Source organism: Caenorhabditis briggsae, assembly GCF_000004555.2.
Source record: "Caenorhabditis briggsae complete genome, chrII, whole genome shotgun sequence".
Lineage (NCBI taxonomy): Eukaryota > Metazoa > Nematoda > Chromadorea > Rhabditida > Rhabditidae > Caenorhabditis > Caenorhabditis briggsae.
Window position 1 is genome coordinate 15,613,151 of NC_013486.2, and position 14,631 is coordinate 15,627,781.

At 40.3% G+C, this 14,631-nt stretch overlaps 1 protein-coding gene across 1 annotated transcript; it reads right to left on the reverse strand.

The window, feature by feature from the left end:
* Positions 1 to 1,212: 1,212 nt before the first annotated feature.
* Positions 1,213 to 13,708, reverse strand: Cbr-lin-42.1 (the record flags this gene model as incomplete). The annotated part of the gene is made up of 6 exons (XM_002632259.2): positions 1,213 to 1,538; positions 2,300 to 2,406; positions 2,555 to 2,740; positions 3,940 to 4,283; positions 4,707 to 4,792; positions 13,468 to 13,708. 6 exons carry the CDS (start codon positions 13,706 to 13,708, stop codon positions 1,213 to 1,215), a joined length of 1,290 nt encoding a protein of 429 aa, XP_002632305.2.
* Positions 13,709 to 14,631: the final 923 nt, after the last annotated feature.

Consider the following 14,631-nt stretch of genomic DNA (forward strand, 5'->3'; position numbering starts at 1 on the left):
CTAAACCGTTTAGGCTCCGCCCATTTTAATCACAAGGATTTGTTGAGTTTTGCACAAACGGCATTGACCTCTGTGGTTGATTTTTTGAGAAAAAAAGGTCAGGAAGCGATTTGGAGAGGATTAGAGAGAAAAAGATGTAGTGATAGACCATAAACTTAGTGGGAGGTACTAGTAAGTTGCAAATTGGACAGATAAACTAGAGAGATCAAGAAACAGCTTTTTTTTGGGAAGATTTTTAAAAAGGCAGCCCAAAGCTCAACTATCTCGGCTATTTGAAAAGATATCAAAAATCTTTCAACTGATAAAATGTTTATCATAAAATTAGCAACATTTTATCAGTTGACAAATTTTTGATATCTCTTATAGGAGCGGAGATAATAAAGCTGTAAGTTTGTGTGTTGCAAGGATCACCGGCCTCAGCCAACCTACATACTTTGAGCTCCATTATTTCAATTTCTGTTAATGATATCAAAACTTTATCAACTGATGAATCATGTATCATAATATCCCCAATATTTTACTAGTTGACACAATTTTGATATCTCTTACAGTAAACTAGATATTTGAGTTCCTTGGTCCCTTGGTCGTCCCTTGGTCCCTTGGTCCCTACGTCCTCTGGTCCCTTGGTCCCTTGGTCCCTTGGTCCCTACGTCCCTTGGTCGCTCAGTTCCCCCTCAAAAGTTTCTCATCCCTCCCGAGGATGTTCCAAATTCATGAAAAAGTGCACATCTCCTTTTTTGGGGAAGTAGTAGCTTGCCCCTAATCCCCCTGGCTCGGTACCTGTCACTGCTCCGCCCCGCGTCATCACTGGTCACTTGCACTCTTTATTTTTTTTCTCGCGCTCTATCTATCTTCTAGGCTTGGTGCCATGCTCCTCCAGGCCGTTCCCGACTCCTCCCCAAGGGTGCCAGTGTACTTTTTTCGGCTCCAAAGGCACTCTTTTTTCTCTCTTCCGCCGTCTAATTCTCTTCGGTGCCATGTTGCGGAATTCTGGAGAAGAATAAGAGGGGGCAGAGATAAAAAAGTGCAGTGTCAAAACAACTTGGAGGCAAGAAGAAGAAGATACGGTGACTGGCACGGTGGTTGAGAAGAAGAAGAAGAACTAGTGATAAGAAAAGATAGTGAGAGAGATAAGGAAATTTTGAGAGGACATCAGAGAAAAGGTCAGTTTTGAAATGGATAGGGTCAATGATATAGAAGTTCTAGCAATTATTAATTGAAGCGGATTCTCAGGGCTATCACAATTATCAGAAAACTACTAACCTTATTCATAATCGTTCTGAGCTCATCCTCAAATGTCTTCGCCATTACTGTAGGCAGAGTCTTGGATTGAAGACCGACTGGCGGCGCGGAAATGACATCAGCGTCTCCGATGGGCAACGAACAGATTCGGTGTCTGGCAACGACCAATTCCATCTTACGGGTCCATGGATTCACATAGGCGCTCCATTCGGTCTGGCATCGGAGAATCGAACCATTGTGAGCTACTAGGCGAAGATCGGCGATGGATTTCACGATTTTGCCGCGGGAGTTGTGTACTGGAAATTTTGGGGTTTTGGAATTTCAAAAAAAAGAAAAAAAGAGAAACATTCGAAACTTTTTCTAGAAGGTGTCTGTATAGTCCGCGAATTTGGAATACCGCAAATACTATAATAGAAGAGACCGCACACTGTCAAGTTTGAGCTCATATATCTCGGTTTTGGTAAAAGATAAAAAACATTTGTCAACTGATAAAATATTTGTGATATTATGATAAACATTTTATTAGTTGAAAGATTTTAGTTAACACTCATAGGAACTGAGATAATTGAGGTCAAAGTGGAAGCATGTGGTGCCCCACACTGTCCCCCCACACTGTCAAGTTTGAGCTTAATTATCTCGGTTCTTATAAGAGATATCAAAAAATTTTCAACTGATAAAATACTTCTGATATTATGATAAACAATTTTTCAATTGACGAATTCCCCATATCTAAGAAAAATTGGCTCAAAGTTGAAAGTTAAGGGGAGGGGGCTCAAATTTGGTATCTCGGTCCCAAAAAAATATTTCTAAAACCCAAAACTAACGAATCCTCTATTGCCCAACAGACCGGATCCCGTCTCTATCCAGATCTCGTGCGATCCCGGACAGTAAGCGATCTGATAAGAGAAGACAAGACGTGTGAAGAAGAGAACCCGTTCATAGCTAGCAACACCATCATCATAAGACACCCGCTCCAACACAAAAGGAACAAGAAAAACTTGCCTTTTTTTGTTAGAGATAAAGGAACACAATATAGGGGATTACTGTAACTACTCACAATCAACATGAGCCTGTCGGACGACGTGAACATCTGGAGTATAAACGAATGCTAGAAGACTTTTACCAATGAGATCGGTTGGGAGAAGACCAAGATAGGGAATTGAGCTGAAAATGTAATTTATAAGACACTGGTACAAAAGTGAGCTGATTATCGGCCCGATAGAAAAGGGGGGATTAGGCAATGCTTGCGTGGCAAACAATCCAAATCTTGAAATTTCGAAACCTTCCCCCATGACCTAGAAAAAACACTTACGCGTAATCAATATGAGTAAGAGCACATGTTGACGAGTGCTTTGTGATGAAGGTGAACACGTGGAAGTGGGACGACACATGTGATCCTTGTGGGTTGAAAGCGGATCGCAAGGCAAGAACTGTGATCTTGGCACGATCGTGCTCAAACTCGCACAAGAGCTCGCATGCTCGCAGTTGGTTGTCTGGCCTGGAAATTTGGAATGTTTAATTCATATTTTTCCTAGTTTCAGCTTCTCAAGCCTTCAAATTTCGACTCCCCCTTCAAGCCCATCATTATTTCCTTTTCTCACAAATCCATTCTTCTCATTTTTCTATATATCTTCCCCTCTAAAAGAGGACACTGGTACCGGGAGGCGCCTGTCTCGCCGCTCCCCCAAAAACCCGACGGTAGGGAAAAGAAGACGTCGCCGGGGACGACAATTTCGATTGCACTTTCGCTAGGAGAGGCATTTAGTATACCAATGTCAGTGTAGAAACGGATTTTCGACAGTTTCGGGTCCCATCCGGATAATTAATGGCGCGCCACCGGCGGCTTTAGCTTAAGGTCCAAAGAATGGGGTTAATGTCTACTAGTTTAGAGGATCTTACAATTAGGATCCAAAAAATCCGGGTTTCAGGATCATCGGGAAGACTAAAACGATCAGTAAAATACGGATTTTTACCTGAGTCCCGTTCAAAAAGTTACCTGGGTCCCGTTCAAAAAGTTACCTGGGTCCCGTTCTAAATATTGGCCAGCCTTAAGTACCCAAAAGGCACCCCCCCCCCTTCCTAGGTGGACCTAAGCCTTAGGTTAACGCGGACCTTCAGAACCCGGGTTTCAGGATTATCTGGAAAAGTTAAAAATGCTAAAATGAATATATAGCTGGCTTAGATATTAGGTGACTCCATCTTTAAGTACCCATAAGGCACCCCACCCCGTCCTAGGTACCCCCCCCCCCCCTCCTTGAGTGGTCCCCTAATCCTAGGATCATTCTCTAAGGATCCAAACACTCTGGCGCTAGGCACGGTGTCATGTGTCTATTCAGAACACACCACTCAATCCTTGTTTTCCCCCCAAACGAACACTGACCACTCTATACCCTATCAATCACCCCTTGGCTCCTCCAAAAAAGAGAGACACTTCTTCTTTGCTCCAATGTTTACATCATTCTGGTGGTCCCGCCCGTCTTATATTGCCCCAAGGGTCTTGTTGTTGTTCCCTCCTAGACTAGTAGTAGTGGTACCGAGATGTACCCCACCACCACCACTGTTTTAATGTCTTTGTCGTCTATTTCTCTTCAAGGAATACACTCTATGCGTGAGACAGCGCACGCACGCGCGGACTTTCACTTCCTGCGTCCCCTCTCTCTGGTGTCTATATGATTTTCATGTTAAATGAGGACTTACATCAAAACTCTGGCGAAAATTCTCTGCTTGACCGATGCTGCCGCAGCTGACAAGATGAAACTCTGTCCTTTTGGCTCCAATCTCGCCAAAAAGTTGGTTCCCATCTCGAGATATTGCTCATTGAAGTTCTCCGAATACAGGGTTGACGAGAGGATTGTGCCGTGTGGAATGGTGAATGTACAGGTGAAGAGCAGCCGATTATCCTCCGTATCATCCAGAAATTCCACCGATGACGAGGACCAAGTGTTTGGGGGTGACAACGTGGCACCGTCCTCGCGCATCGTTGCTCCAGTCGATCCCATCGGTGTTGATGGGGCTAGTGGAGCGGCGGCTGGTGGTGATGGCTGGAAGTGATCAGATTTCGGAAAAGTTATAATTTTGATTGGGTTGAGATTGGAAATTCCTATTTCTGGTCCATTTTGTTTCGTAATTTTTAGATTTGCAAGAGTTCAACTCGATTCATTTTAAAGGCAGATCCTGTGAATGGGTTCCACACTGTCCACTTTGAGCTCAATTATCTCACTTCCTGTGAAACATATCAAAAAATTTGCAACTGATAAAGTGTTCATCACAAAATCCAAAACATTTTGACAATTGATTATTTTTTGATATCTTGTACGGGAACAGAGATAGATGAACTCAAAGTTAATAGTGTATTTTTAATTAGGTCGGAATCCAGAATTCCTAGTTTTTCAATTTAGTTTTTTAGTTATTTTTGAATTGAAGCATCAGTTTATAAAAAATCAATTATAAATTTGAAAATTTACCTGTGGATGGTTGGCGACGGGCACAACGATGTTATGTGTTGCGCTTGAGTGGCCGGCTGGCTCCATTTGGCTGATGGTGCCACGTTCTGGAAATATTCAGCTATTGGAAAGGAATTAATAAGTTAGATAATTTTAAAAGATTTCGAGACTGAACAAGATAAAGTGAAATTTACACTAATCCCTGATAATCGGGGTTTCAAGAAAATTGGATTTCATAAACACTAAAGGCTTCCAATCCGCAAACTTTGAGTAAATTTATCTCGGTTTCTGTAGAAGATATCAAAAAGTGTTCAACTAGCAAAATGTTCACCATAATATGAAAAATATTTTGTTAGTCAACAACTTTTTGATATCTTTTACAAAAATCAAGATAAATGGGCTCAAAGTTGGCGTTCCAAAAAAGTGGACGTTCAAAGAGGTTTCAAGAAAGTTGAAGGATAGTACTGTAGACACGTTGTTGCCCTTAGAAAGCTACGGATAGAGAGATAAAGTGCTTCTTGCGGAAAAACTGAGAAAATGGAAAAATCTAACAGAGGCAGGAGAGAAAGAGTGGGGGCCGCAAGAGCGAGCGGGAGAAGAAGAATCGTGATGCTTGGGCCTACTGTACTAGGACAACGAAGCGACGGGCGGGACGGAATCGACTGGATCGGAGGAGAGGATGGTCAGCATGAAGAAGACGAGAATAAGAATAAGAAGGATTTTTCTAGGAAAAGCAGAAGACTGGATATACTGTTGAAAGTGAGATTGGTCTACGAGAAGAGAAGGACAAGGAATCTTTTCTCGAGATAGTAAATTCGAGAAAATCTGGGAGAAGAGTTGTAGGAAAAATTCAAGCGAATTCTTAAAGATTTTGCAGCAGAAACTATTAAAATCTATCAGAATTTTTGAAAAAGTGTCAAAATGACGGGGTCACACACTCCGTCCGTGCCTGCCGACGGGTGGCATGGACTGTAGATGAGATGATGTCCTTCACGGTTCGATTTTTTAGGGTTGGGGAGGGCTGTCGGTTTTTTTACAGACAGAGAAGACGAAGAAATATAATGATTTTCTCTGTGTCAGTGATGGCAATAAATTAGAACAGGTAGGTGATAAAAACTACTGATAGCAGGAGGGGAGTAATTTCGAGAAAGTTTTTTGGAAGCCTTTTAAAACTAAAATTGAAATTCTAGTTTCAAAACTTATTGATTTTCATCAAAAGAGATTAAGATAGGCAAATTTACATCTTTTAAACAATTTTGAAGTTTCTAAAGTTTGCAAAAATTTTAAGAGTCTAGCAATGAAATCTATCGGGAAAATTTCAAAAAGTCTGAAATTCGGAGATTTTGATGTCTCTATAATTTTCTATAAAAATTCTATAATTTTTAGATCTCAAAAACCCCAAAATTCTGAAATTCTGAGGTCCCAAAAATCAAAAATTCGATAGTTTTGAGAAATTGAAAATTCAGTTCAAAAACTTCCAAAATTTAAGCTTTAAAATTTTGCTTTAAAAAGATAGCAAAACTCGAAGAATTTGAAACTTTCATAAAAATTTCAAAATACCGTATATGGTCTAGTCAACTTTGAGCTCAATTATCTCGATTCCTGTGATAGATATCAAAATTTTGTCAACTGATAAAATATTGGTGATATTATGATAAACAATTTATTCGTTAACAAATTTTTGATATCTCTCTCAGGAATCGAGATAATTGAGCTCAAAGCTGACTTAGAGGAAATACGGTAAAAACGATTCTGATTTTTTTCGAAAACGGTGATAGTTACATTTAGCTAAAGCCAAATTCTCATCAGTAATTCTGTCAAACAAGGTAGTAAAATTTGAAAGGTACTAAAAATAAAACAGTGGTGTCTCTCTGCTCCTCATCTCTCTTCGTCCGTTCGCTCTCCGATATTTCACCTTCCCTCTCCCTATTGTAGTGCTTTTGCGTACAAATTTAGAGTGAAAAAGGGATGGGAGGAGACTCTCTTGACCAAATAAAACCGTATATATATTTTTATTTATGTTGACTTTGTGCGGACATAACGAAGAGATAGGAGAGGAGAGAGCCGGGGATTCTTGTCTGGGGGGTCTGGGGTGTGGGAGGAGCCAAAAAAAATGTGGAATTGAAATTTGACATAGGTTCGAGAGACTAGGATTTTTTAAAAACTAAAGTTAAATAAACCGTAAAAACTAGGAATCCAGGAATTCTAAGATTTGAGAATCTAGATGTTGAAATTTAGTTGGAGCCTGGAATTCAAGAACCTTAGAAATATAGGAGAAAGCTAGTCCTATAGACAGATCATGAATAAAACCCGAAAATCGGAAAAAAAATCCTTAAAATTTGGAAGTTCTAAATTTCCACCGTAACCCTAATGAGCTCTATATGGAGGCTTGGGATATAATGTCTAAATCCTAGAATCCTGGAATCCTAGAATCCTAGTTTCCTAGAATTCTGGATTCCTAGAATCCTAGAATCCTAGAACCCTGGAATCCAAGAACCCTAGAATCCTAGAATCCTAGAATCCTAGAATCCTAGAATCCTAGAACCCTAGAATCCTAGAATCCTAGAATCCAAGAATCCTAGAATCCTAAAATCTTAGAATCCTAGAATCCTAGAATCACAAAGTCTTCATTCCTAAAGTGCCAACATTGGCAACATGAACTTTATAGACATGAATGAAAGAGAACACAAAAAAATGTAGTGCCCCTCCTCGAGTCGACATCATCTGCTCCTCGGAGGAAGCTCCGCCCACTTTCTAGAGGGAGAAGCTCCCTCTCTCATGTCTGAAAATCCGCTGGTACCATCTAGCACACACAGACACACGGACAGACTGACACTGGAGGAAAAGGGAGGGCTACTGCTTCCTCTCAAGTCTCCTCCCCTCTTGTTTCCATCTCCCCCCCCCCCCCCCCCCAAGAAGCCAGGAGGCGAGATAGTCAGAGAGCTCCAGAGTACAGAGTGACCGGTTAGAGAACCCCTTGGGTGTAGATAGTACAGCATCCCCTGGAGAGCGTGCTAGAGAACAGGGGGGTGCTAGGCACGACACAGAGAAGAGGGGGGATGCAATGGGTCAGGCACGACTTGTCTCGTTGTTTGTATGTCTGCGTCTTTCAGTCCCTTTCCGAAACGCCACACAAATGTTCTATTGGTGGTGGCGCTTGGTACCTAGGCGGCACGAAGCGGCGCGCGCGCGGAAAGCGAGAGAACGAGAGAGAAGATGATGAGACGGGCGGAACATTTGTGTGTGTATGAAGAATAGAATTGGAGATATAGAGGGCAAGTTGAGGTCGAGATGAAGAAGTTGAACATTTTAGAGAGGGTCGGAAAGGTGAGAAGAAGAAGCTTGGAGGTCGAGGGGGTTCCTGGGAGGTCGAGGGTCTAGAATCTAGACCTTGGAACTTTAAGTACCTTAAGGGGATTCCAGCATTTAGAATCTAGTTGATCTAATAAGTTGGAAAAAAAAGGAAAAAACAAGAAGTTTTATATCGTAAAACCTGTAATAGAAGCCCCCCCCCCCCCCCTAACCATTTAATTTGAGCCTTTATATCTCTATTTCAGTGCAAGATATCAAAAATGTTTCAATTGACAAAAAACTTGTGATATTATGTTAAACAATTTATCAGTTGACAATTTTTTCGTATCGTCGACGGGAACTGATAAAAATTGGCCCAAAATATGGGGGTCATTCTATTACAGGTATTACCGTAGTCAGGATTTTCAGGCTTCGAGAAACCGGACAAACCTAAAAATTACAGAGACTAGCAAATGTGAAAAAAAGGTTTGGAGCAAATTGTCAATCCGTGAAACTTGAGGTCTGAAATTTGAACCTAAAACACAATTTTTCAACTTTCGATAACTTTTGTGGACCATGATCGGGATACCGGAAAACCTGTATTATAAGGACCCCTGTAATAGAAGGGCCCTCCGGAAGAACATTGGAACATTAGAAGGGCCGGCCTTTCTAAGACAGGCTTTCTAATACAGGCCTCCAAAACCTATGAATTGATTACGATCACAATTGATTACAAATCTAAATTTCAGAAATTCAAATCTATAAAGTTCAAAGGGTAACTGATTTTCCAGCATTTTTCAAATTTTTACAGTTCAAAAAGTTTTCATGTCTTCTCTGCTTTTTCTCCATTTTCCCGCGCCTCACACTTTTGAAAAATGATAACCAAACTTTTTCGAATTGATAAGAGGACGAAAGATGCTTTTTCGAAAAAAGTGCTAAATTTCGAAATTTCAAAAAACAAGAGGGGTATTCCTCAAGAATTCCAGGTGCCTAGCACTAGATGGTCAGTTTGGAGCAGGTGGAACTTTTCAAGAATCTCCAGAAGTTTTTCAAAACTTTGTCCTTGCTTTTCAACATTTCCTAATTCCCTCGAGATTTCCGAATTTTCTACAGTAACCCTCTCATATCAAACCCAGGGAGAAACCACGTTTCATCATGTATTCTGACCTATTTTTTTCAAGATTTTTGCACTTTTTATCAGTGTATCAGTCAAAAGGTCGCATCTTTCGGAGGGTTTTTTTTTCGTTTCGTTTCGTTCAGTGTCTCGGGTGGTGTGGGTAGTTCCTGGCACCGGGGAAGACGGGAACAAGAAGAAAAAGAAGAGATAAGTCAAGAAAAAAATGAATGAAAGTTTCAAAAAAAATCCCATATTTTTGAGAAGCTTGGACCTGTCATCAAGAGTGGAGGAAGACAAAATAAATGAACGAGGGGTGCTCGAAAAAATGCAAAAATGAGTGAAAAATGAGAAAGTCATCTATTTGAAGGAAACCTACCCCTTCAAGAGTAAAATTAATGAACTGTAGTGTTTTGAAACGTTAAAAATGTGGAATAATTCATGTCAAAATACATAATTCATCAGAAAAAAGAGCCATTTCTTATGCTGGAGTTACCGTAAACACATTTAGTAGAAGGTCACCCAAACCGCTTTTTAAAGCTCATTTATCTCGGTTCCTGTTCAAAATATGATGAAGTCGTCAACTGATTAAAAGTTTGTCATAATGTCCCCAACATTTTGTCAGTTGACACATTTTTGATATCTTTTACATGAATGAGATAAATTGAGCTCAAACTTAACAACGCCTATCTACGCTGTGAGACCCTTAGGACTCACGAGGACCCCTCAAGCTTTTGCCCTTCTGTCCAGAGGTACAAAAACTGGATCTCATTAATCTTCTTCAACTTTTTTTTATCCTGTTCTGTTCCATAAAAAAGTGAAACACACAGAAAGGAGGGGGGGGGGACAAAGAAGAAAGAGGTAAGATTTGTGGATTTCTCTTAGGAGCGAGGATGACCTGGTAAAATCCTGGACAATTAAACACATGTTCATGCAGATTTCACCTTCTGTTGCTGTGAGAGGCTTTTGGTGGAGAAATAGATGGGATCAGCAATAAAAGTGAAGATAGTGTGAATGGTGTGAGAAGGAAAATGCCCAAACGGGTGGATGTATCTCAATCTAAAACCAGCTACCGTACTTGCTCTACTAGAAGGCCCCCCCCCCATATGTACACTTTGAGCTCAATTATCTCGCTTCCTATGAGAGATTTCAAAAAGTCGGTAACTGATAAAATATTGCTGATATTATGATAACCAATTTATCAGTTGATAAAATTTTGATATATTTTACAGGAACCGAGATGAATAGGCTCGTTAGAGGGACCTTCCATTACATTTTACGATAGGAGCCTAGTGCCAATTCAGTGAAACTTTGGTAACATTCGACTAGTTCGCATTTCCTAAGCCCACACCCAAAACCAAAAAAAAAAGTGCCACCGGTGGGGTTCGAACCCGCAACCTTTAGATCCATAAAATTCATGAAAAATTCCACTAGGCCATTTGGACACTATTTTGAAAAATGGTTTTAAAATCAGTTTGTAACAGTTCCCGAGGGACTTTTATGAGTTTAAGCTCATTTTCGCTGTTTTCTGAGGAAAACTCCCATGTAATGAAGAAAACGTTGTCAATTTTCATTTCCTTATTTTTTTGGAAATGTAGATAATTGCCTATTTATTTAATAGGGTTAGAAGAAGTACGGTAAATAAACAGGGCCTGCTAGGATGAAATTGGCTAAATTCTCAAAAAGTACTAAATAAGCTAAAGAATAGTAGACATAGTACCACAACATACACTAAAAATGGTCCATACACAGGCTCATTCTGCCCTAATAAAATACCATTTTCAGAAAGTGTAAAATGTTCCCCCTATCTCTCTCTCCTTCTCTAACCACTCTCCCTATCTCTCTGTTGTTTTTTGGAGAGTGTAAAAAATAAATAAACAACGTTCGCTTGCCCCGTTCCTCCTCCTCCTCCTGTTGTTGTCTACTCTCCATCCTGAACAACAAAACTCGCGATGGAGAAGCGACAAAAAATGATGAGCGGTGGTCTAGTTTATTTTACTACTACACTCTTTGTAAAGTTATAGTAAGCCCCCCCCCCAAAAAACTGACTTTTTTGGATGATGATCAAATTGGTGATACTGAACTAACTGATCGAGTGTAATGTTCAAAAATGTGTACAAAATTGGCATCGTGCCAGCAAACGGGTACACAAAGTTCTGAAATTTGAAAAAAAAAAGCTTAAAGGGAAACATTCTTCTGAATTAGATAGTTACCGTAAAACCTGTAATAGAAGGGCTCCTAGACTTTAAACTTTGAGCCGATTTTTATCGGTTCCTGTTAAAGATATAAAAAATATGTCAACTGATAAATTGTTTATCTTAATATCACAAAGATTTCATCAGTTGACACATTTTTGATATATCTCATAGGAGCCGGGATAATTGAGCTCAATCTTGACAGTGTAAGAGCCCTTCAAATACAGGCTTTACGGTAAACATAAAAACTCAAATACCGTAAAACCTGTAAGAGAAGAGCACCCCCCACATAGCCCACCCTGTAAACTGATAAAACACTTCTGACGTTATGATAAACAATTGATCAGTTGTCATATCTTCGACAGAAACCGATAAACTTTTTCTCAAAGTTAAAAAGCTAGGTGCTCTTCTATTAGAGGTTTTATTTCCAAGACCCTGAAGATTGTGGATCACTGCTTCTGCCTGGAAGATTGCTTATCTGTCCTAATCTAAATAGTAAATCTAATAAATCAAGACTTCTGTGCTCCTTCCAGATGTTCTTTTATGTAACCTGATACTTTTTCAATATCTCCTATCTCCATCTATCAAGTCATAAATCTTCTTTTTTCATAATCAAGTCACGCTCATCATGATCAAAAGCTCAGGACTATAAAAACAGTCAAAAGCCGCCCGAAACTTGTGTCGGTTTTCTCTGAGGCGATGTTTTACGATGCCGACTTGTCCTACAAAAAGAGGCGACGGGTACTTACTAATGACTAAGAAACTGAGAAACATTCGCGGCTTCTTTTAGGGAGGGCCCGTAGTTGGATCAGTGCCAAAATTTTCGTGAATAATCATAAAGTGAGAGAACCCGCAAAAGCCGTTACTACTCCAATTGAAGCCCGCGATGTATATGCAGCTCATTTACCTCGGTTCCTTTAAAAGATATCAAAAATTCGTCAACTGATAAAATATTGGGGATATTTTGATAAGAAATTGAGAATTTTGGCTATCATCTGATTATGAGATTCTGTTGATTTTATGGAAAAGTGGCCCCTGGCGCTGATGGTCGCTGATGGTCATGGCTAAAGGCTTCGGAACAAAAACTACCATAACCTAAAATTATCACAACGTGAAAATTGAGTTCCTTTGCTCCACTGGTCCGAGAAGGACCAACCTCCTTTCTATCAGTTCTATCAGTTCCTGGAGTTGGTACATTCGTTAAGAACTGTCTAAACCCTCAATACAAAAAATCATGGTCCTGCTTTGAAGTCTCTCTGAGTAACGCTAGTTGGAACACCTCAAAACATGGAAAAGAAAACTCCAACTGAAACTCAATACTTTCAAATTTTTTATCACCCCCTCTCTATGGCTCCATGTGTCTCAAGTCATACCTCATAATCATTTTCAAGGGGGTCTCATTAAGAATGGGAGCCACATCAACAACACCTCGTTTACATATCAATATGTGTTGCTCGTGGTGTTGGTGGTGGTGAATTGATAAAATAGTGCAAACAGTGGTGTCAGGGTGTACAACACCATTTTTGGCGAAAATTATCATAAAGAGCAATTATTTAGATGGGGTGGAGAGCAGTGAGAGATAAGAGATAAGGATTTTTGAATTTGAAAATTGGAAGGGTGGCTAAAATTGGGAACTGTAAACTCTCAAGATTAACGAAAAACGTTTTATAGAAGGGCACCAACAATCTTAAATTTGAGCTCAATTATCTCGGCTCCTATGCAGGATAGAAAACATGTGTCAACTGATAATATGTTTGTGATATTATGATAAACAATTTATTGTTTGACACTTTTTTCATATCTTTAACAGGAACCGAGATAAATCAGCTCAAAGTTAAAAGTCACGGAGTCCTTCTTTACAGTAGGAGCCTAGTGCCAACCTAGTTTGCATTTCCTAAGCCCACAGGAAAAAAACCAAAAGAAATCCACCGGTGGGCTTCAAACCCGCGACCTTCAGATCCATAGATTTCATGAAAAATCCCACTTGTCTATCTGGACACGTTTTGTTGAAATGGTCAAAAAATCAGCTTTTAACGGTTTCCAAGGGATTTATATGATTTTAAGCTCAAATTTGCTGTTTTCTAAGCTTAGAAATAGGTAAGCCATTGTCAAGCTAGCCTCTCAACCCCTAATTTGAGAATTCAACAGCAAATTTCCAAGGACCCGGTGCCCAATAACTCACCAAAATTCTCAATAATCGGAATCCAATCCCAAGTATCGACGCGATGTGATTCATAGCCTTCATGAGTATAGTACACATCAGTGATCCGTCCCTCCTCGAATCTCTCTCCAGGCCAGGACGGCTTCGGCTTCGGTGGCATCAGCCTTTTTCTTTTTGGTGGTGGTGGTCCTCTGGGCGGTGATCTTCTGGGTGGTAGATCAACGTACTCAACGGTGGTATGCTTCGGACTACGACGACCCATTTTTGGGGCAAGGTTTGGGCAAGATTTGGGCAATGGACCAGAAAAAGATTTGGAGATTAGAGTGTTCAAAAAAGGAAAGTGGTGGAAGTGAGCAGTTGGTACGAAAAACGAGGGGAAAAGAGGGTGACAGGTGAAATCGGATATGTTTGCATATATTTTCAGATGATGTCCAGAGTTCCAGATGGAAATTCTTCATTCAAAGAGGAAGAGGGAAATTAGTGGCGTTGGTCAGATTCCGATGCTACTCATCTCATTATCTGGCTCAGATCAATAAGGTCAGACTGATCATCACAGCCTCTAGGACTACAACCTGATCTTAATTGTTGGCTCATCTAGCCAAGAAAACAAAATGACTGACCCGACCCATTGACCTGTTTACCGTCTCAAGCCTTAGACCACGCCCCCTTATCTAGCTCCTCCTTCTCTTTCCTCGCAACTCGAGGAAAATGGGCGGAGCTTGAGAAACTGTACTACGCCACCCTCCTCGCCACCAACACCTCTTGGGTCAGAGAAAATGAGTAATTCTTATGTATGCTAGTGTAAATTATGACTGTTCGGGAGGACAAGGTGTGTGTAATAATGATGACTGGGTTCGGAGATTCATTAGCTAGATTTTCAGAACAAAAAAGGACCAAAATGGGTTTCTTTCAGAAATCGGCAAATAGCTGAAAAGCTAGAGATTTTCAAAAGTTTCTATGAATGCAAAGTTTTCAGTCTAGATCCTTTTTACAGCTTCCAAAATTTTCAAAGTGATCGGAAACTTGACAGCTGAGCTCCAGACTCTTGAAAATGGTCGAAACAGCCAAGAATTCAGATTTTCAGGAGGGAAAATGTGAACTCTTCTAGTACATCCTGCTCTTCCTGGCACTGCCATCCGGAGTCGCCCATGATGTGGATAATTTGAGCCAATTTCCAGTGTACAT